We start from the raw sequence: 25,000 nt of genomic DNA on the forward strand, positions 1-25,000 counted from the left end.
TTGGCAGAATGGTAGTACCTCCCTGGGTGGTTGCTGTCTACCAACCTACTACCTATACTGTATACCCTTTTTAAATCCTTGAATTCTATTTTGGGTTGAATGTGGGCCATTCTAAAGATATCATTTTGTGTTAGTTATAAATTTTAGATTTGTGGAATTTCTACAAATGTAAAGCTGGGAATTTGGGAGCTTGACTTTTTCAAATTCCTAACAAATGCATCATATGTTTTATGTATAAAGAATCATATTACAGTATTTATTATTATTAATACTGTAATTATTATTATTCTTATTATCTTCTTTCTTTCAATAAACCGGCTGTATCCCACTGAAGCAGAGGGACCCAAAAAAGAAAAATTAAAGTTTCTCTTTTTAACTTCAGTAACATATACAGGAGAAGGGGTTACCAGTCTCCTTGCTCCCAGCATTTTATTCGCCTCTTATGTTCAATACTTTTGGGAGCCCAGCTTGATGTGTCATTCATTAAAGTGTATTGTAAGTGAAAATTAAAAATTACTGTTGTCCTTTTTTATTTTATTTTTTTATTATCACACTGGCCGATTCCCACCAAGGCAGGGTGGCCCGAAAAAGAAAAACTTTCACCATCATTCACTCCATCACTGTCTTGCCAGAAGGGTGCTTTACACTACAGTTTTTAAACTGCAACATTAACACCCCTCCTTCAGAGTGCAGGCACTGTACTTCCCATCTCCAGGACTCAAGTCCGGCCTGCCGGTTTCCCTGAATCCCTTCATAAATGTTACTTTGCTCACACTCCAACAGCACGTCAAGTATTAAAAACCATTTGTCTCCATTCACTCCTATCAAACACGCTCACGCATGCCTGCTGGAAGTCCAAGCCCCTCGCACACAAAACCTCCTTTACCCCCTCCCTCCAACCCTTCCTAGGCCGACCCCTACCCCGCCTTCCTTCCACAACAGACTGATACACTCTTGAAGTTATTCTGTTTCGCTCCATTCTCTCTACATGTCCGAACCACCTCAACAACCCTTCCTCAGCCCTCTGGACAACAGTTTTGGTAATCCCGCACCTCCTCCTAACTTCCAAACTACGAATTCTCTGCATTATATTCACACCACACATTGCCCTCAGACATGACATCTCCACTGCCTCCAGCCTTCTCCTCGCTGCAACATTCATCACCCATGCTTCACACCCATATAAGAGCGTTGGTAAAACTATACTCTCATACATTCCCCTCTTTGCCTCCAAGGACAAAGTTCTCTGTCTCCACAGACTCCTAAGTGCACCACTCACTCTTTTTCCCTCATCAATTCTATGATTCACCTCATCTTTCATAGACCCATCCGCTGACACGTCCACTCCCAAATATCTGAATACGTTCACCTCCTCCATACTCTCTCCCTCCAATCTGATATTCAATCTTTCATCACCTAATCTTTTTGTTATCCTCATAACCTTACTCTTTCCTGTATTCACCTTTAATTTTCTTCTTTTGCACACCCTACCAAATTCATCCACCAATCTCTGCAGCTTCTCTTCAGAATCTCCCAAGAGCACAGTGTCATCAGCAAAGAGCAGCTGTGACAACTCCCACCCTGTGTGTGATTCTTTATCTTTTAACTCCACGCCTCTTGCCAAGACCCTCGCATTTACTTCTCTTACAACCCCATCTATAAATATATTAAACAACCACGGTGACATCACATATCCTTGTCTAAGGCCTACTTTTACTGGGAAAAAATTTCCCTCTTTTCTACATACTCTAACTTGAGCCTCACTATCCTCGTAAAAACTCTTCACTGCTTTCAGTAACCTACCTCCTACACCATACACTTGCAACATCTGCCACATTGCCCCCCTATCCACCCTGTCATACGCCTTTTCCAAATCCATAAATGCCACAAAGACCTCTTTAGCCTTATCTAAATACTGTTCACTTATATGTTTCACTGTAAACACCTGGTCCACACACCCCCTACCTTTCCTAAAGCCTCCTTGTTCATCTGCTATCCTATTCTCCGTCTTACTCTTAATTCTTTCAATTATAACTCTACCATACACTTTACCAGGTACACTCAACAGACTTATCCCCCTATAATTTTTGCACTCTCTTTTATCCCCTTTGCCTTTATACAAAGGAACTATGCATGCTCTCTGCCAATCCCTAGGTACCTTACCCTCTTCCATACATTTATTAAATAATTGCACCAACCACTCCAAAACTATATCCCCACCTGCTTTTAACATTTCTATCTTTATCCCATCAATCCCGGCTGCCTTACCCCCTTTCATTTTACCTACTGCCTCACGAACTTCCCCCACACTCACAACTGGCTCTTCCTCACTCCTACAAGATGTTATTCCTCCTTGCCCTATACACGAAATCACAGCTTCCCTATCTTCATCAACATTTAACAATTCCTCAAAATATTCCCTCCATCTTCCCAATACCTCTAACTCTCCATTTAATAACTCTCCTCTCCTATTTTTAACTGACAAATCCATTTGTTCTCTAGGCTTCCTTAACTTGTTAATCTCACTCCAAAACTTTTTCTTATTTTCAACAAAATTTGTTGATAACAGCTCACCCACTCTCTCATTTGCTCTCTTTTTACATTGCTTCACCACTCTCTTAACCTCTCTCTTTTTCTCCATATACTCTTCCCTCCTTGCATCACTTCTACTTTGTAAAAACTTCTCATATGCTAACTTTTTCTCCCTTACTACTCTCTTTACATCATCATTCCACCAATCGCTCCTCTTCCCTCCTGCACCCACTTTCCTGTAACCACAAACTTCTGCTGAACACTCTAACACTACATTTTTAAACCTACCCCATTCCTCTTCGACCCCATTGCCTATGCTCTCATTAGCCCATCTATCCTCCAATAGCTGTTTATATCTTACCCTAACTGCCTCCTCTTTTAGTTTATAAACCTTCACCTCTCTCTTCCCTGATGCTTCTATTCTCCTTGTATCCCATCTACCCCTTTGTTTTAGATTATGTCATATAGGCCAAGTGTCATCCTACCATATCCAGCCCACAGGTGTATGCAGCATTTCATCCAAGAAAAATGATCAGTAAACCAATGCTTGAATCAAGGCAATAGAGAAACACATAATATGAAATTTGAAATCCAAGACTTCTGCACTGACCTCTTGCCTCAGGAGAGAGTCTGCAAGCTCTTGGACACTTGTAGTAAGGAGAAGCGTTCCACGAATAACTTTGGAGAGCTGGGCTAGAGACCGATGGACTGTCTGTACAATACTGACCACAGAAAAATATTCCAGCTGTATGAATGCCTTGACTGGGGACTCAGATGATGAGGCTGGTATAGAAACTTTGGCTTGAATGAGATTAGCACCCTATGAAGAAAAAAAATGATTAGTGACTCAACTGTGTATCAAACAGCAAATAACTAATTTCTTTCAGGTTCCAGGGTAGTATTATTTCACATATATTTTATGTTCTGTAACAGTATAGGTAAAGTACCTGATTTAATTTCTTCCATAAATTCAACACTGGTGACAACTGGGAATGCCACTTTTCACGGTCAAAGCGACTTGCTAGCTCTGGCGACCTCATCAAAACTAAGTGAAAAAATGTCAATATTTGTATTACAGCATATACATTATCAATATGCAAAACATCTCTTAGGAGTGACGAAGAGCCAGATGTGAGTATGAGGGAGGTGTGTGAGGCATTACATAGAATGAAAGGGGGTAAAGCAGCTGGAACTAACAGGATCATGACAGAAATGTTAAAAGCAGGGGATGATTTAGTCTTGGAGTGGTTGGTATTTTTGTTCAATAAATGTATGAAAGAGAGGAAGGTACCTAAAGAATTGGCAAAGAGAAAGTATAATTCCTTTATATAAATGGAAGGGGGACAAAAGAGATTGCAAAAATTATAGGGAAAGAAGTTTACTGAGTATACCAGGTAAAGTGTATGGTAGGGTTATTATTGAAAGAATGAGAGGTAAGACAGAGAGCAGGATTGCAGATAAACAAGGAGGCTTTAGAATGGATAGGAGATGTGTAGATCAAGTGTTTACATTGAATCATACATGTGAACAGTATTTAGATAAAGGTAGGGAAGTTTTCATTGCATTTATGGACTTAGACAAGGCATATGATAGGGTGGATAGGGGAGCAATGTGGCAGATGTTGCAAGTGTATAGAATAGGTAGTAAGTTACTAAAGGCTGTAAAGAGTTTTTATGAGGACAGTGAGGCTCAGGTTAGGGTGTGTAGGAGAGAGGGAAATTACTTCCCAGTAAAAGTAGGCCTTAGACAGGGATGTGTGATGTCACCATGGTTATTTAACATATTTATAGATGGGGTTAAGAACATAAGAAAGAAGGAACACTCCAACAGGCCTACAAGAAGTACAAGAGATAAATACTATGGGGAGAGAGGTGGGATTAAATTATGGTTAATCAAATACAAAATGGGAGTTGACACAGTTACTTTTTCCTGGTGATACTGTGCTTTTCGGAGATTCTAAAGAAAAGTTGCAAAGGTTTGTGGACGAGTTTGGGAGGGTGTGTAAAGGAAGAAAGTGGAAAGTGAACACAGATAAGAGTAAGGTGATAAGGGTATCAAACAATTTAGATAAAGAAAAACTGGATATCACACTGGAGGGAGGGAGTATGGAAGAAGTGAATGTGTTCAGATATTTGGAAGTTGACTTGTTAGTGGAAGGGAATGTACAAGAATATAGTGGTACTAACACTCTTATATGGGTGTGAAGTATGGGTTGTAAGTACTGCAGCAAGAAGGAGGCTGGAGGCAGTGGAGATGTCATGTCTAAGGGCAATGTGTGGTGTAAATATTATGCAGAAAATTTGTAATATGGAAATTAGGAGGAGGTGTGGAGTTACTAAAGGTATTAGTCAGAGGGCTGAAGAGGAGTTGTTGAGGTGGTTTGGTTATTTAGAGGGGATGGAACAAAATAGAATGACTTGGAGAGCGTATAAATCTGCAGTGGAAGGAAGACGGGGTAGGGGTGGTCTTAGGAAAGGTTGGAGGGAGGGAGTAAAGGAGGTTTTGTGGGATAGGGGCTTGGGCTTCTAGGAAACATGCGTGAGAATGTTAGATAGGAGTGGAGACAAATGGTTTTTGGGACCTGACGAGCTGTTGGAGTTTGAGCAGGGTAATATTTTGTGAAGGGATTCAGGGAAACCGGTTAACCAGACTTCAGTCCTGGAGGTGGGAAGTACAATGCTTGCACTTTAAAGGAGGGGTTTGTCATATTGCCTGTTTGGAGTGACATCTAAACTGTTGTATCTGAGCACCTCTGCAAAGACAGTGATTATATATGAATGATGGTGAAAGTGTTGAGTGATGATAGTTTTTTCTTTCTTATTGGATTTTTCCTTCTTTTTGGGTTTTTTGTTTCTTTTTGGCCAACATGTTAAAAAAAAAAATTATGTATGCAAATAAAACCAGAGTATGACATATGATCAGGGAAGAAAACAGTGTGGGAAATGCAGTACATATTATTATTACTGCATTTGTGAGCTATGACACATTTTAATGGTTACTTTTTTTTTTGTTAACTAAAATACAGTTTACTTCTTTGTGTTTTTACTTGTACTGCATCTCCCTCCTATTTTGTTTTTATAATTTATATGTGCCCATGAAAAAATGCTGCCTCCATTCATTATTCAAAGTGACATGCCACAAACTGCTGCCTCCACTCACTGTTCATCATGACATGCCACGAACTACTATCTCCACTCATTTTTCATGGTGATGTGCCACAAATGCCCTCCAAATCATCCTATTTTGTTCCATCTTCTCTAAATGTCTGAATCACCTCAACAATCCCTCTTCAGCTCTCTGGATAATACTTTTAGTATCCCTGCACCTCCTAATCTCCAAGCTACAAATCCTCTGCATAATATTCACACCACACATTACCCTCAGACACAACATCTTCACTGCCTCCAGCTTCCTTGCTGCAACATGTGGTAATTATAGACTGTGAAAGTGTCCCAATATAATATATATGTACTTAGTTTAGTGTCATGTATAATGATGAAGACTTGGCTGTGAGCTGACCCCAAAAGTCAACCATTAGCTTGATGTAAGTGAAGCTTCTTAAGTCTTGAATTTTATTATTTGTGCGTGCATGTGTTTTTAATATACGTATTTCATGTGAAGAATACTGCAATAAGTTTCATCACTTATTATACTTACAGTGCTGTGGATAATAATACTGCAATGCATAGTAAATAACAGTAATTACTATTTATTTTTATTATCACACTGGCCGATTCCCACCAAGGCAGGGTGGCCCAAAAAAGAAAAACTTTCACCATCATTCACTCCATCACTGTCTTGCCAGAAGGGTGCTTTACACTACAGTTTTTAAACTGCAACATTAACACCCCTCCTTCAGAGTGCAGGCACTGTACTTCCCATCTCCAGGACTCAAGTCCGGCCTGCCGGTTTCCCTGAACCCCTTCATAAATGTTACTTTGCTCACACTCCAACAGCACGTCAAGTATTAAAAACCATTTGTCTCCATTCACTCCTATCAAACACGCTCATGCATACCTGCTGGAAGTCCAAGCCCCTCGCACACAAAACCTCCTTTACCCCCTCTCTCCAACCTTTCCTAGGCCGACCCCTACCCCGCCTTCCTTCCACTACAGACTGATACACTCTTGAAGTCATTCTGTTTCGCTCCATTCTCTCTACATGTCCGAACCACCTCAACAACCCTTCCTCAGCCCTCTGGACAACAGTTTTGGTAATCCCGCACCTCCTCCTAACTTCCAAACTACGAATTCTCTGCATTATATTCACACCACACATTGCCCTCAGACATGACATCTCCACTGCCTCCAGCCTTCTCCTCGCTGCAACATTCATCACCCATGCTTCACACCCATACAAGAGCGTTGGTAAAACTATACTCTCATACATTCCCCTCTTTGCCTCCAAGGACAAAGTTCTTTGTCTCCACAGACTCCTAAGTGCACCACTCACTCTTTTTCCCTCATCAATTCTAAGATTCACCTCATCTTTCATAGACCCATCCGCTGACACGTCCACTCCCAAATATCTGAATACATTCACCTCCTCCATACTCTCTCCCTCCAATCTGATATTCAATCTTTCATCACCTAATCTTTTTGTTATCCTCATAACCTTACTCTTTCCTGTATTCACCTTTAATTTTCTTCTTTTGCACACCCTACCAAATTCATCCACCAATCTCTGCAACTTCTCTTCAGAATCTCCCAAGAGCACAGTGTCATCAGCAAAGAGCAGCTGTGACAACTCCCACTTTGTGTGTGATTCTTTATCTTTTAACTCCACGCCTCTTGTCAAGACCCTCGCATTTACTTCTCTTACAACCCCATCTATAAATATATTAAACAACCACGGTGACATCACACATCCTTGTCTAAGGCCTACTTTTACTGGGAAATAATTTCCCTCTTTCCTACATACTCTAACTTGAGCCTCACTATCCTCGTAAAAACTCTTCACTGCTTTCAGTAACCTACCTCCTACACCATACACTTGCAACATCTGCCACATTGCTCCCCTATCCACCCTGTCATACGCCTTTTCCAAATCCATAAATGCCACAAAGACCTCTTTAGCCTTATCTAAATACTGTTCACTTATATGTTTCACTGTAAACACCTGGTCCACACACCCCCTACCTTTCCTAAAGCCTCCTTGTTCATCTGCTATCCTATTCTCCGTCTTACTCTTAATTCTTTCAATAATAACTCTACCATACACTTTACCAGATATACTCAGCAGACTTATCCCCCTATAATTTTTGCACTCTCTTTTATCCCCTTTGCCTTTATACAAAGGAACTATGCATGCTCTCTGCCAATCCCTAGGTACCTTACCCTCTTCCATACATTTATTAAATAATTGCACCAACCACTCCAAAACTATATCCCCACCTGCTTTTAACATTTCTATCTTTATCCCATCAATCCCGGCTGCCTTACCCCCTTTCATTTTACCTACTGCCTCACGAACTTCCCCCACACTCACAACTGACTCTTCCTCACTCCTACAAGATGTTATTCCTCCTTGCCCTATACACGAAATCACAGCTTCCCTATCTTCATCAACATTTAACAATTCCTCAAAATATTCCCTCCATCTTCCCAATACCTCTAACTCTCCATTTAATAACTCTCCTCTCCTATTTTTAACTGACAAATCCATTTGTTCTCTAGGCTTCCTTAACTTGTTAATCTCACTCCAAAACTTTTTCTTATTTTCAACAAAATTTGTTGATAACATCTCACCCACTCTCTCATTTGCTCTCTTTTTACATTGCTTCACCACTCTCTTAACCTCTCTCTTTTTCTCCATATACTCTTCCCTCCTTGCATCACTTCTACTTTGTAAAAACTTCTCATATGCTAACTTTTTCTCCCTTACTACTCTCTTTACATCATCATTCCACCAATCGCTCCTCTTCCCTCCCGCACCCACTTTCCTGTAACCACAAACTTCTGCTGAACACTCTAACACTACATTTTTAAACCTACCCCATACCTCTTCGACCCCATTGCCTATGCTCTCATTAGCCCATCTATCCTCCAATAGCTGTTTATATCTTACCCTAACTGCCTCCTCTTTTAGTTTATAAACCTTCACCTCTCTCTTCCCTGATGCTTCTATTCTCCTTGTATCCCATCTACCTTTTACTCTCAGTGTAGCTACAACTAGAAAGTGATCTGATATATCTGTGGCCCCTCTATAAACATGTACATCCTGAAGTCTACTCAACAGTCTTTTATCTACCAATACATAATCCAACAAACTACTGTCATTTCGCCCTACATCATATCTTGTATACTTATTTATCCTCTTTTTCTTAAAATATGTATTACCTATAACTAAACCCCTTTCTATACAAAGTTCAATCAAAGGGCTCCCATTATCATTTACACCTGGCACCCCAAACTTACCTACCACACCCTCTCTAAAAGTTTCTCCTACTTTAGCATTCAGGTCCCCTACCACAATTACTCTCTCACTTGGTTCAAAGGCTCCTATACATTCACTTAACATCTCCCAAAATCTCTCTCTCTCCTCTGCATTCCTCTCTTCTCCAGGTGCATACACGCTTATTATGACCCACTTCTCGCATCCAACCTTTACTTTAATCCACATAATTCTTGAATTTACACATTCATATTCTCTTTTCTCCTTCCATAACTGATCATTTAACATTACTGCTACCCCTTCCTTTGCTCTAACTCTCTCAGATACTCCAGATTTAATCCCATTTATTTCCCCCCACTGAAACTCTCCTACCCCCTTCAGCTTTGTTTCGCTTAGGGCCAGGACATCCAACTTCTTTTCATTCATAACATCAGCAATCATCTGTTTCTTGTCATCCGCACTACATCCACGCACATTTAAGCATCCCAGTTTTATAAAGTTTTTCTTCTTCTCTTTTTTAGTAAGTGTCTACAGGAGAAGGGGTTACTAGCCCATTGCTCCCGGCATTTTAGTCGCCTCATACGACACGCATGGCTTACGGAGGAAAGATTCTTTTCCACTTCCCCATGGACAATAGAAGAAATAAAGAAGAACAAGAACTATTTAGAAAAAGGAGAAAAACCTAGATGTATGTATATATATATGCATGTGCGTGTCTGTGAAGTGTGACCAAAGTGTTAGTAGGAGTAGCAAGATATCCCTGTTATCTAGCGTGTTTATGAGACAGAAAAAGAAACCAGCAATCCTACCATCATGCAAAACAGTTACAGGTTTCTGTTTCACAGTCATCTGGCAGGACGGTAGTACTTCCCTGGGTGGTTGCTGTCTACCAACCTACTACCTTAAAAAATAACAGTAATGTCTTCATCAATTCATTTACTGTATGTATATATTTTTACTTTTTGTCCTTGAAACTATTTTGAGTCTCTTTAGATATTCCAGATGACATGATGTGAACCTTAGACCCATGGTGATCATAATGTTTCAGAGATGTACGTGAACAAAGCCAAACCAGTATCAATGCCTGATAAAGAAAAATAAGTCTCAATACTGTGGCAAGAACAATTCACAACATACAGTTTGGAGAAGAAACTCTGGATGATGTTTTGGTCCATCATAGACCATTATCAACTCCCAACCATTATGAAATGCCTGATATAACTGGTACTGTATTGTTTTTGTGTTATAATATGTATATGACTATTCATGCAGCCAGGATGCATCATTTCTGCAGAACAGAGAACCCAAGGTGAATGATGAGGGACTGAGTTAAGTGTTCAGTATAATAATCACCTTCCAGTCATGTGATACTATACCATCCTAGTGAGTACTAGAGAGGAGCCTTAATACGTACTCACTTAGGATCCACAAATACTTAAGTTTATTTGTGAAATCAACTCATGGCCAAGTTGTAAATTCCAAGGATATACTCTGGGAAATATAAAAATGTTCGTTCTACAAAATATCTGGAAAAATGACAAGTTACAGGGTGTTATTCTATGAGTACAACAACTACATGATAGAATTAATTAAATACTACATGATTAAATTAATCTTGCTACCTTTTTTTTATTTGGAGTGTGAAACTGCTTGAATAAAAAAGCATTTACAGTAACCACCCACCTTTGAGCTGAGCAATGACTTGTGAGCTGACAATACGCTGCCAAGATCTTTCAATATTAGCTGGGAGACCAAAATAAGCTGGATCATCTTCTTCAGGTAGACTTCTGATAAGAGCAGTGAAGTCCTGTGAATAATCAATTAACAATAATGATAATGAAGGATTTTAAACTTTACTTCATATGCTTAAAGCTGATGCAAAATAATTTTTTCTTGTGTATGATTTAATACGATTAAATAAACTATTTTATACAAAAGTATATTAAAATACTGTATATTTTTCCATGGTAGAATACATGTGTGGTTAGCAATGCCTTCTAGGCATGATTCTTTTATTTATGATGTGATGCAAGTAGTAAAGCAACTAGAACATGGCTCTCTCTCTCCATTTTTGTGCTTCTTCAGTTTTACTCTAAAAATCAATCAATCACACGATTGTCTTCAATTAATATCATCTGTTGTCACTGAAGTTAAAAGAAGTGATTATTCTAAATATGTGGGTATTAGAAACTATATAGGTAGTAGGTTGGTAGACAGCAACCGCCCAGGGAGGTACCTATAATTGTTTTACATGATGGTAGGATTGCTGGTGTCCTTTTTGCTGTCTCATAAACGTGCAAGATTTCAGGTACGTCTTGCTACCTCTACTTACACTTAGATACATACACACACACATACATATACAAGCATATATATATACACACCCCTGTGGGTTTTCTTCTATTTTCTTTCTAGTTCTTGTTCTTGTTTATTCCCTCTTATCTCCCTGGGGAAGTGGAACAGAATTTTTCCTCCGTAAGCCATGCGTGTTGTAAGAGGCGACTAACATGCCGGGATCAAGGGGCTAGTAACCCCTTCTCCTGTACAAATTACTAAATTTAAAAAGAGAAACTTTTGTTTTTCCTTTTGGGCCACCCTGCCTCGGTGGGATACGGCCGGTTTGTTGAAAGAAGAAAGAAGAATTAGAAACTACTGGTAAGGCATCACAAAGACTAAATAGGTGCTGTTGTTTTTAACCCTCACACAGGGCAGTACAGATTTTTAAGTGAATTTAAATATTTAACTAACAGACTATATACATGCTTGGAAATTTGCATATTAGAATTCTGACATGCAATCTTCCAGATAAATTATTATTCTTTGTGAAATGAAAAAATGGATTTTACCCCAGTTTCATGATCCCGTATATTTTTAAATAGTAGGTACTGAATTTATCGAATAAAACTATTTGTCAACATTTTATCTTACCTGATAATTAACAGTAGTTGGCAGAACCATGTTCTGTGCCAACTGATTATGAGAAAGTTTGCGTCCACCAATAACATCACTTGTAAAGAAGGTATATAGGTATGCAGTAAGAATTCGCAAATCCCATACATTGTCTATACGTCCGCCATAGATTGCATTTTCAAACAAGCCATGAATAAAGTTCCATTTAATTTCACCAGTACCTGTCAAAAACAAAATATTAACAAGTAATTTATTGTATAGGAGTGACAATAAACAACGAAAAAGTAAGATACTTGCCATATTTCAGTTACAATTGTATTGCCAAAAAAGCTAAAAATTTATATAAAAACATTAGCACTGTAGAATGAATATCTTTGGTCTTATGCCCAAAATTTACATCCCGTAAAAAATGTGTGCACACTTTGTTAGTAAACTAGAAAGGATTAATAACAAAGTGGGTATTATAGGAAGGGCAAAATAATTACTGTGCATTATGTTTACCATTCTACCCATTTCCCACCAATTTATAACATACGCAAAGCATAAAAGCTACTCTAATTGGTATTATACTTATAAGATTTTTTTCATTAGTAATGCTTTGTTATTATATTCATGTTTTTATTAACTTATCAACATATTCATTAGGACTAAGTATTACTCTTCATTTATATATAACCATGTTTTACATACATGTAAAAATATTTGTTTACATTCAATTAGTGTTACTCTCAGATTAAGTGTCATATGCTTAGCATAATTATGGGCTTTTTCATATTATAAATAACTAATGTAAATCAATCTTTGTAACACAAATGTATATTCAGGTAATAAAATTATCATCATCATTATTATTATTTATAATACATGTATCCAGTACAACACTAACCTTCTTGATTAAATAATCTATCCAGAATATCTAACCCAGCTTTCAAATCAGCCAAGGAGAACTCATAGAACTTCGACCAGCCTTGTGGTATGTAGGTTCTACGCTCTTGAACAACAGCATGGAACCATGCCAAAACAAAGAGTGCCTGGGAACGGCTAACATTATTTCCACGGGCAACGATCTCTGGGGTCCACGAATCATATGTTCGCTGAAGGTTTTTCTTGATTCCTGCTGGTGCCTGAGGAAGGACAAACAAGCTACACACATTTGCAGATCAAAATTATTTTACTGCACTGTCTCCCACATAGACCTACATCAATGATGCCAGTATCACTTACATAGATCTACATATAAATCCCAGAGGCCTCAAATTTGGAGAGGTCTAGTAGGCCTAGGCATGAGAAAATGGGTCTGTACAGTCAGTGTGCTGTATACAGAAAATTGGGGCTACAGCAGTGCAATATGGGAATGCTATCTTAGTGTTCCATTGTCCACAATGCAGTGCCAATGCAATACTCTCATTCCCAAGTGAATTCATCACTGATTATTCCCTGGTGACAGTTCATACAATGAGGATAGTGATTCCAAGGATAATTTTACAGGTCTGAACATATAGTGACCAAAAGTGACAAACAAGATGCCAGAAATAAAATTAAAAACCCTGATGACCCATAGCCATCCACCTCTGGGATCAGTATGTTCACAAGTCCACCCTGGAAGCAAAAGCTAATATTCTCCCAGCTGAAGTGTCCTTGGATGTCCACGTCTTCCATTGTCTAGGAAACGCACACTGGTACACTATGTTCCACAAGATTCTGCCACAGATATGAGTAGTAATGATGATAGTGATGTGGACTTTAAGTTCCTAGCAACTGATGATCAATCAAGTGATAATCATGTCTACTATTTTTATGAAGCTTACATCACTATTTCTGTTTGTAAGACCAGACCAGGGAATTGTTACTTGTAGCTTATTATTTGTAAAACCAGTGTATTTTGACCCCATTAACCCTGTTGAATTTTTACTTTTAGTTCACAGTTATTATCTTGCAATTAGTATATTTAGCTTCTTAACCTTTTCAGGGTTTCCGATGTACTAGTATGGCTTACGCACCAGGGTTATTGATGTACTAGAACGCCTAAATTCTAGCACCCTCAAATCTAGTGAGAGAAAGCTGGTAGGCCTGCATATGAAAGAATGGATCTATGTGGTCAGTGTGTGCAGTATAAAAAAAATCCTGCAGCACACAGTGCATAATGAGAAAAAAAAACTCCGACCGTGTTTTTGGTTTAAAACAGCGACTTTGCAGTGTATTTTCGTATGGTATTTATGGTTGTATTCTAGTTTTCCTGCTCTCATTTTATAGAATGGAAGACATATTACAGAAATTGAGATGATTTTGATTGGTTTCATAATGAAAAGTACCTTGAAATTGAGCTCAAAGTAGCAGAAATGTTCGATTTTTACCAAAGTTCAAGAGTCAACAAATCATGCCAAGCATCCAATACACATGAACTAGTGAGTCTAATATTCTTCCACAAGTGTACTGACATTATTTATACCATTTCTACACTAATGCAGTAGTCTGCATAACAGTAAATCTTCTATTTTTTTGCGAGAATAAAAATTCAAAGTGGAAAGCAAAAGAGATGTAAGAGGGGCCTGGGGACGTGACTAATGAACAGAGAAAATGTTATTTTAGTGCCAGGAATATCTGTCTTCTTACTCATTCTGGTATTTGGGATCTGACGATCTGTTGGAGCGTGAGCAGGGTAATATTTAGTGAAGGGATTCAGGGAAACCGGTTATTTTTATATAGCCGGACTTGAGTCCTGGAAATGGGAAGTACGATGCCTGCACTCTAAAGGAGGGGTTCGGGATATTGGCAGTTTGGAGGGATATGTTGTGTATCTTTATACATATGTGCTTCTAAGCTGTTGTGTTCTGAGCACCTCTGCAAAAACAGTGATTATGTGTGAGTGAGGTGAAAGAGTTGAATGATGATGAAAGTATTTTCTTTTTGGGGATTTTCTTTCTTTTTGGGTCACCCTGCCTCAGTGGGAGACAGCCGACTTGTTAAAAAAAAAAAAATGGAAATTGGCATCTTCTGAAATTTGTCGACTAGTACACTGAAATTGGCCAAAAATAGGGCTCAAAGTGGGCGAAATCACCGATGCGTGAACATTGTCGAGACCGCTAACTTCGCAAGAGCATAACTCCGTAAGTTTTCCATCAAATTTCATACTTTTGGTGTCGTTATGATCGGGAAAAGATTCTCTATCATTCCATAAGAAAAAATAATTTTTTTTCCAAAAAATTTTCGACCCTGAGAACGAGTTTAGGAGAGGGCCTCTCAACCCTGAAAGGGTTAACAATTATTTACAATCCAGTGTATTAGTTTACCAAGCTTACAATGTACATTTATTATTTAGTTCAATATTACACTATTATTTGTATTCGTATACTAGGTTGCTGCATTACTGTACGTCACTGTTAGGCTTATGAATATATGCACTGATCCAGAGTTGAACCTCCTCTCTTATATTTACAATAATCAATTCATTGCAGACCAGGACTAAATATTATACTGCAAACCATGCAAAAACTATCTTCAACAACACTAAAAAAAATTCTTAATATTTAATTACAATGCCAGATCCTTATATAAATGCTACTATTACATCTCTGCTCTCCTAGTCACTAAAAAGCAATCTGACTTTTGTTGTTCTTACTGAAACCTGGCTCAACCATGACACTACAGATCTCTACAACTAACTGGAGTAGGGCACACAGCTACAGTGGACTCCCAGTTATCGGCCGGTTTTTTGGTGCCTGGTTATCAGCCGTTAATTCGGTGATTGGCCATTTGGGACGCGTCCGTCCACCAGCTGGGGCCGCTTGCGCGTCAGTTTGGCTGTGTCTTTTGGTGTGTAAGGAAGCTTCTGCTCATACATCCAAACATTCGCTTGTTTTCCATTGTTTTTTGTGTTTTTTTGCAGTGCAACTGTGAAATAAGTAACTATGGCTCCAAAGAAAGCTCCTAGTAAAGTTCCTGTGGTAAAGAAAGTGAGAAACACCATGGAATTTAAGCGTGAAGTGTAGCAGGCATGCAGGGAGTGTAGCAGGCATGCAGGGAGTGTAACAGGGATGCAGGGAGTGAAACAGGCATGCAAGGAGTGAAACAGGCATGAAGGGAGTGTAACAGGCATGCAGGGAGTGTAGCAGGCATGAAGGGAGTGTAGCAGGCATGCAGAAAGTGTAGCAGGCATGCAGGAAGTGTAGCAGGTATGCTGGGAGTGTAGCAGGCATGCAGGAAGTGTAGCAGGCATGTTGGGAGTGTAGCAGGCATGCAGGAAGTGTAGCAGGCATTCCAGAAGCCAGCATTAGTCTTCAATAAAGGTATGTAATACTGATTTAACTGTTAAAAAAATGATTTTTTGGTGAATATTTTTGTCTGGAATGGATTAATTGTAATTATATTAATTCTTATGGGAAATATTATTTTGGTTTTCGGCCATTTCGGTTTCAGGCCGGGCTTCTGGAATGGATTACGGCTGATAACTGAGGGTCCACTGTAGAGGCAAATGCAGACCTTATCAATGGGGTGGGGAAACAGCACTCTACTAAACTAATGAGGTGAAATATATTCATTCAACCTGCACCAGAGACGAGCTCAGAGAATACGTAGTAACACAATTCTCAACCATGTATGTATCTGAAGTAGTATAATTCTCAACCAAGTATGTACTCTTATAATAGGAGCTGCCAACAGGTCACCAAAAACCAACATAACAAACTTTGGGGAAAACCTCAAGGATCTGATCATTAGCAATACATGCTAGTGACTTCAACATCAACCTCATTCAATCTGAATACCCCTAAGTAGACTTCCTGAATAATGTATACAATTGCTTACTAATACCCTCAATAACCAAGCCTATAGGGAGCAAGGGGCTAGTAACCCCTTATCCTGTATACATTACTAAAGTTAAAACAAAAGATTTTTGTTTTTCTTTTTGGGTCACCCTGCCTCGGTGGGATACGGCCGATTTGTTGAAAGAAGAAGAACCAAGCGTATAAGAATAACTGAGAATACTGTAACATCACTTGACCACATATCAGGCATTATCAAAGACAATACTACTGATCCACCAGACACACGTAATCATACAACCTGTTCTCATGTTACACCTGAACATGTTGTTTGTAGCATTCTAATTTTTTTTCAGGTGCCACTCTGCTGCCGCACATTTCCTGGTTATGCATAGTTAGCTATTTTTTTATTTAGTAATTTTAGCATACATACAGAGGTACAAAAAATACAGGTAAGAGCAGCATGCCAAAGCCACTTATATGCATAGCATTACGGGCTGGCTTAAAATTAACTTAAGATTAACTAAGCAATGATGAAATCAGTGATAAAACATTATTGTAAACAGATAACTATAAAGCACAAAAGATTATTACAAAGACAGGTCATATGGTTGCTTGCATTGCTGTACATTCAGTCGAATGGAGTATTCTATTAGGTAGTGTATTTAAAAAAATAACAAAGTTAGATTGGGTCCTAGGTTTAACATTTGTGTGATATAATTGTGAGTAACATATAGGATATACAATTTATAAGGTTCAGTTATTCAGTATTTATTTGGTTTTGAGTGAGTAAGTGATCTTTGAGAAGAGACTTGAATTTATAAACAGGTAGTGTTTCTTTTATATTTACAGGTAATGAATTCCAGATTTTAGGGCCTATTATGTGCATTGAGTTTTTGCATAGCGTGAGATGGACACGAGGAACATCAAAGAGTGATCTGTGCCTTGTGTTATGGTCATGTGTTCTGTTGAGGTTGGCAAGGAGATGTTTGAGGGGAGGGTTAATATCAGAGTTAAGTGTTCTATGTATGTAATAGGTGCATTAATAAGTATGGATGTTTTGTATGGTGAGTAGGTTGAGTGTTTTGAATATTGGTGGAGTGTGCTGCCTGTAGTGAGAATTTGTTATCATTCTAACTGCAGCCTTTTGTTGGGTAATTAGTGGTCTGAGATGGTTAATTGATATAACAGTCTAATAGGGGAGGATTGTTCAAACATTCACTGAATCAGAATAATGTTAAAAATTAGCAATAAAAAGCACTAAGGTACTCTACTGTATACCTAATAGTGTAAACAAAATTTACAGATACAGTGGTCCCTCAATAATCGTCCGGCCTGAAAGTCGTCCATTTCGGAAACAGTCCCGTTATTTCGTCTAAACATTGGCTCGCAAATGGTCCGTTAACTTGCTAATCATCCTTCGTCCGGGATGCGTACTCACGCTCTGAGCCGCCTGGGCCTGCCTTCCCAGCCAGTGTGCCATTGTTTACCAGTGAGCGACGGTCCCCTCACTTGCTCCTACGAAATATTTCATAATATTCCATTGATTTTAGTGCTTGCAAGTGCTAAATAAGCTACCATGGCTCCAAAAAAAGATTCTAGTGCCAGCCCTTTGGTAAAGAATGTGAGAAACACATATAATTTATGAAAAAGTTTGTAGAAAAATACAAAGGTGGTGATGGTAGAGTGGAAGCAGTTGTGATAGTGGTTGATGGTGGTAGAGGGTGGTAGTGATGGTGGTAGAAGGTAGTAGTGATGGTGGTAACAGTTGTAATAGTGGTAAAAGGTGGTAGTGATGGTGGTAGCAATTGTAATAGTGGGAGAAGGTGGTAGTGATGGTGGTAGCAGTTGTAATAGTGGTAGAAGGTGGTAGAGGGTGCCTTCTTTAGTGATTCAGCGATTCTACCAACTCCTCCAATGTTGTTGGAGTTATATAGGGCCACAGAAAACACCCCTGCCTCAGCTGCTGCTTCACCACCATTATGGACAGCTTACTCTCAGTGGCCTTTATATACCCAACAACAACACAACACAACACCTCTCCTGACATACGTAATGACTTATTTTATTCATTCTTGAGTATATTCCATGTTTCTATGTTATTAATATTGTTTATTATGTCATATTAGTTGAATTGTGATAGATAAATAAGCCGTAGAGTTAATATTAGTGTCATATTCTCCAACAATAAACTTGCCATCCCTCCCTCACACAAACAAGTCTTCAATAAGAACATAAGAAAGGAGGAACACTGCAGTAGGCCTGCTGGCCCATACTAGGCCAGTCCTTCACAAATCCAACCCACTAACAAAACAAATGCTACCCAAGCAATAAGCTCAGGTGCAAGTCCGACTCAAATCCAACCCCTCTCACTCGTGTATTTATCCAACCTAAATTTGAAACTACCCAATGTTTTAGCTTCGATCACCCTACTAGGCAGACCGTTCCACTCATCAACTACCCCTATTACCAATGTTCATTTATACATTTTATTAGTGCTTTACATTTATTTGGCATTCTTTTCTGCATGTAAATCTATATTTATGCTAGGGAAGTGACCCCTGAAGTGACCTAGAGTCCTTATGCAGGGGGATTCCCTTTCCAATCAATAACCTCTCTTCCCTGTCTCCTCCTCCCTGTCTTCCATTCATCAAGAACAGCCTTCAATAAAGGTAACTGTCATGTCACTCACCCACCCATTTGACCATAAACAGAAATATTAATCTCAATCTTAAAATAATGAATCCTGTGATACTCCAATACTGAAACTATGTACTGTGCCAAAACAAAAGCATTCATATTGCTAAACTCACAAACTAGTATTTAGTCACTTAGCCATAATACCAACTTACCTCATAATTTGTAATATTTTAAAATTAAGAATTAAACTAAGTCTGCCCGAAATGCCTAGCCATGCTAGGTGTTCTAGTGGTACACTCTGTAATCATTATTTTACTACATGTAAACCACACAATAACCAAATTCTGTAAACTCAGCACTGTAATCCTTATAGAGAATAAACTTTGAATTTGAATTTGAATGTTGAATGTTCATTCTTTTGTGCATGTAAATCTATCTTTTAGGTAAAAAAAAAAAATTGTTGTTGATACTTCTGGGCGTCTGGAATGAATTAATTGGATTTACATTATTTCTTATGGGGAAAATTGATTCGAAAATCGTCTATTTCGATAACAGTCCCACTTCCAGAAACGGATTAAGGACGATAATTGAGGGACCACTGTATATTGCAATAAACATTGAAAATAAAGGAGTTAACGTACAATTTAACAAGTGGACATTACCCATAATTTTAAAATTCCACTATATCAAGGTCTGTCATATTGAGGATTTAATGTATTTCTGTAGGTTTAGTTAGTTGTAATAAACAAAATAACCTAACCTGTATTATAATAATAATAATAATATAATAATAATACTAATATCTTTATTTACTACAAGTACATGTACATTGTAGGTAGTAGGTTGGTAGACAGCAACTGCCCAGGGAGGTACTACTGTCCTGCCAAGTGAGTGTAAAACGGAATCCTGTAATTGTTTTACATGATGGTAGGATTGCTGGTGTCTTTTTTCTCTTAAACATGCAAGATTTCAGGTACATCTTGCTACTTCTACTTACACTTAGGTCACACTACACATACATGTACAAGCATATATATATACACACCCTTCTGGGTTTTCTTCTATTTTCTTTCTAGTTCTTGTTCTTGTTTATTTCCTCTTATCTCCATGGGGAAGTGAAACAGAATTCTTCCTCCGTAAGCCATGCGTGTTGTAAGAGGCGGCTAAAATGCCGGAAGCAAGGGCCTCGTAACCCCTTCTCCTGTATAAATTACTAAATTTAAAAAGAGAAACTTTTGTTTTTCTTTTTTGGGCCACCCTGCCTTGGTGGGATACGGCTGGTTTGTTGAAAAAAAAAAAAAGTACATTGTAGGTAGTAGGTTGGTAGACAGGAACCACCCAGGGAGGTACTACCGTCCTGCCAAGTGAGTGTAAAATGAAAGCCCGTAATTGTTTTACATGATGGTAGGATTGCTGGTGTCTTTTTTTTTTCTGTCTCATACACATGCAAGATTACAGGTACGTCTTGCTACTTCTACTTACACTTAGGTCACACTACACATACATGTACAAGCATATATATACACACCCCTCTGGGTTTTCTTCTATTTTCTTTCTAGTTCTTGTTTATTTCCTCTTACCTCCACGGGGAAGTGGAAGAGAATTCTTCCTCCGTAAGCCATGCGTGTTGTAAGAGGCGACTAAAATGCCAGGAGCAAGGGGCTAGTAACCCCTTCTCCTGTATATATTACTAAATGTAAAAGGAGAAACTTTCATTCTTCCTTTTGGGCCACCCCACCTCAGTGGGATACGGCCGGTGTGTTGAAAGAAAGAAGAAACATGTACGTGGTATACAGGTCTAGCTGACATCAATGACATACTACTATATAGAAAGCCGCTTGTTATGCTGAGCATTTCAGGCAAATTAGGTCAGTTTTGTCCCAGGATGTGACCCACACTGGTCGACTAACACCCAGGTACCCATTTTAAACTGATGGGTGAGCAAGGACAGGGACAGCAGGTGTCTTATGGAAACAAGTCCCAAATGTTTTCCAACTGTACTGGAGGAGATTCAAACCCCGGACCTCAGTGTATGAGCTGAGTGTGATAGCGATCGAGCTATGGGACAGAGAGAGTGAAAAAGTTTAAAATACACAGTTATGATGTGTGTGTGAATTAACTCATGTCACTTTAAATGTTGAACTAACCTCATATGTGACTTTCAGGCTTGTCTGGAGTATTATTGGTGTAAACTTTGTATGTGGTTCTGCTGTCAGCCACAATCTGAAGTCTTTATGTGGCTGTAGGGAATTAAGTTCTTTTTCTAGAGTTGGAAGCCAAGCAGTGACCAGGTGAAGGTTCTTCAGACACAACCAGTGGCCAGCAGATGCACAATCATGCAGTAGCTTTATGGCTATCTCACTCTGTCCTTGACCCATAGCCACCTATTAGGAAAAAAAATTAAGGTTGAAAATAAAGAAAAAATCTTTGAAATAAAAACATGATAAAAATATCTCCTAGTACTTGCAACATAAATTTTGAATTTGAAGATTCTTGTACACTGTCTTAGGCTAAGTCAAATTTGAATAAAGTGGTGAATTCTCAATAAGAATTGTAGCAATGCACATGTCATAATAATAATAAGTGATGATATCGTTTGGCAGCATGGGACAAAGACACAGAAAAAGGATCAATAATCATTTAATCTTTTTACTTCCCACTTCCAGTATTATTTCATAAAATATTTATATAAAAGAAAGAAGTTGCTCACTATTTGTTGATTTTAGCAAAAATAAATTAAGAGAATTAGGGCTACAGGGCTATCCTAAATGTGAAACCTAATTTTAATTTGAGTAATAGTTTTAAGTCAATGTTTTCCTTCATAAAATTTAAGATAGCCTAATTTCAGAATCTGTGTGCATTTATGATTAAACTAATGCACAATTATGATTAAACTAATGCACAGTTTTACAGGAATCTGATAGCCTAATTTCAGAATCTGTGTGCATTTATGATTAAACTAATGCACAATTATGATTAAACTAATGCACAGTTTTACAGGAATCTGATGTTCATAGACAGTGAATGTGAATGAAATTTTTTTTTTAAATCCTACAGTGTATACATCACAGTACCCTTCAGGTATGAATGTTGATGCTGATCATAATTTTGAAATTAATTATATTAAGTGTAAATATATTAGTTTACTTTTTTTACCCTCAACAGCTGTCTCCCAGCAAGGCAGGGTGACCCAAGGAAGACATACATATTGTGGTGTCAGCCAGAAGTGTGCTGAGATCATAATCATATTAACCTTCAACTGCATCATCCCCACCCTTCCTTCAGAGTGCAAGCACTTGCCTTTCAACCTCCAGGACTCAAGCCTGGCTGACCAGTTTCCCTGAATCCCTCCAAAAATGTTACCTTGCTTGCACTCCAAAAGCACATCCATTAAAAACCACTTGTTTTCATTCAATCCTATCTAACGTGTTCACACAAGACTTAAAACTCAAAGCCTCTTTTACTTCCATTACTGAATATTTTATAAACCATATAATGCTGTACATACTGCATTTTAATACTATAAACATCTTTTTTAGTGAAGGGATTCAGGGAAACCGGTTATTTTTATATAGCCGGACTTGAGTACTGGAAATGGGAAGTACAATGCCTGCACTTTAGAGGAGAGGTTTGGGATATTGGCAGTTTGGAGGGATATGTTATATATCTTTATATATGTTTCTAAACTGTTGTATCTGGGTGCCTCTGCAAAGACAGTGATTATGTGTGAGTGAGGTGAAAGTGTTGAATGATGATGAAAGTATTTTATTTGGGGGGATTTTCTTTCTTTTTGGGTCACCCTGCCTAGGTGGGAGACGGCCGACTTGAAAAAAAAAAAAACATTATTTCTGCAAGGTTCACTAATACTGTCTAAAAATTTTCAATCTTTGATTTCACAACTCAGTTCAATCACTCCATAAAATGCAGAGCACTGAATTGATGTAAATTCTGTTATTTATTTGTACTTGACCAATTTGTCATTCACATTGTACGTGTGAGATTGTGTCTAGATTTAAGCAGCAATATGTGAGCCATATGATTAGTCTGCCTGAAATGAATTTCATAATTAATGGCTTTCTTTATGTCTACATTTGTCTCAGATTATGTACACCTTGTAAAAAATAAAGAAATAATTTAAAATTTTCAGGGTTTTAGATAATGTTTTATTTTCTCTACAAAACTTAAAAGAAAAATGACCAACCTATAGCTGGGATATCAAGCCTACCAATTATGGTCAGTAAGCAATGTTTATATTTTATAAAATTGTAAAAGATGGTCAGCTTTCCCAGATGAATCTAATTATACAATACCTCATTATAGCTGTTATTTCCTACAGTATTTTTGACCAGTTCAAGAAGTTCTTGTGAAGGATCAGCACCAGGGGAAATAATGATCATAATGGGTTCTCCAGCTGATGTTTCGGGAAGAAGACGACGAAGATTTAGAGCTGGAGGAGACAATTCCTTCATTCCTATAATTAAAAAAATAATTTTATATAAGCGTTCTTCTATTCATCTTAATCCATTTGCTGATTAATAGAAGAGTGTTAAATGCTCTGTAACTGCAAATAGGTAGTAATCATACATATAGTATAAAATTATTCATTTGTCAAAACCAGATCTAACATGTAAAAACAAGAAACATTAGTCTAGTTCTGCTGTGCCCACATAAATTTGTATCTGAATTCTGGAACTGCTACTGTATTATCAAAACAAAAATGTTGCGGCACAAAGAAATCAGTAGCCTGTCACACTGCCTTGGGCTTTAATGTTGGCCACAATTATAACCAGGGCCATGAACATGACCAGTGCCATTGTCACTAGGCTATCTCTATGTGGTGCCTCATGGTAAAGACCTTGTTGTATCACTGTTTTCACACAAGTTACCTGGTCGATGCTGGCACTACACATTTTCTTCAGTTTAACTATCAATTTCATTATCATCGTTCCATTCAAATACCTAAATACCTATTTAATTGCAGAGGACCCCCGGTTATCAGCCGTAATCCGTTCCAGAAGGTTGGCCGATAACCAAATTAATATCTCCTGCAAACACAGTGTCTTCTGCTTGTGTTAATGATCCATCATTATTAGACACTTCAATACAGTGAAACCTCAAATTTCGAATGTATTGCTTATCGAACTCTTTGAAAATCAACCATTTTTTTCGAACCAACTTTGTCCCTATTATCGAACTCGCCCCTTCTTTCGAACCGCCGGGTACCAGACCTGTCAGCCAGCCCGCTCTGTCCGTGTCCCGGCACAGGTGCTGTGAGCCAGTCTGGCTTTGTAGATGCTTGAGTGAACACTAACCTGCGGTCTCATTCAAACATTTTACTATTAATTCATTGTGTTTAGTGCTTGTGGGACTGTGACATAGGCTACCATGGGCCCAAAGAAACTTGCTAGTGGTACCCCTGCGGTAAAGAAAGTGAGAAACACCATAGATGTGAAGAAGGAAATAATACAGAAGTATGACAGTGGTGTGCAAATTGTTGAGCTTGCCAGAAACAGAGGAATGTGGACAGTTATTTTGTGAGACAGGGGTCCAGTGACTCTCAAGCTGGCCCTAGTGGCATTAAAAGACAGAGAAGGGAAGTAACCCCAGAGAGGGCTTTGATACCTAAAGTCCTTATGGAGGGAGATTCCCCTTCCAAACACTAACCCCAACTCCCTCTCTCCTTCTCCCTATCTTCCAGATGCCATCACCAATCTTCAATAAAGGTAAGTAAAAATGTTATTTTATATGTTTATTTAAATTTATTA

At 38.4% G+C, this 25,000-nt stretch overlaps 1 protein-coding gene across 3 annotated transcripts in view; it reads right to left on the reverse strand.

The window, feature by feature from the left end:
* The window catches only part of btv (dynein cytoplasmic heavy chain beethoven), a 289,769-nt gene that overhangs the window by 18,449 nt on the left and 246,320 nt on the right, over window positions 1–25,000 (reverse strand). For all 3 annotated transcript variants that reach the window (XM_070086734.1, XM_070086733.1, XM_070086735.1), the window contains 7 exons: window positions 23,546–23,706; window positions 21,383–21,619; window positions 12,722–12,959; window positions 11,854–12,056; window positions 10,609–10,732; window positions 3,480–3,577; window positions 3,143–3,352 (listed from right to left, as the gene is read on the reverse strand). In XM_070086734.1, coding sequence (XP_069942835.1) covers window positions 3,143–3,352; window positions 3,480–3,577; window positions 10,609–10,732; window positions 11,854–12,056; window positions 12,722–12,959; window positions 21,383–21,619; window positions 23,546–23,706 — 1,271 coding nt within the window. The remainder of the gene's footprint in view (window positions 1–3,142; window positions 3,353–3,479; window positions 3,578–10,608; window positions 10,733–11,853; window positions 12,057–12,721; window positions 12,960–21,382; window positions 21,620–23,545; window positions 23,707–25,000) is intronic.

This window comes from Cherax quadricarinatus, chromosome 19 (assembly GCF_038502225.1).
Source record: "Cherax quadricarinatus isolate ZL_2023a chromosome 19, ASM3850222v1, whole genome shotgun sequence".
In the NCBI taxonomy this organism is placed as follows: Eukaryota; Metazoa; Arthropoda; class Malacostraca; order Decapoda; family Parastacidae; genus Cherax; species Cherax quadricarinatus.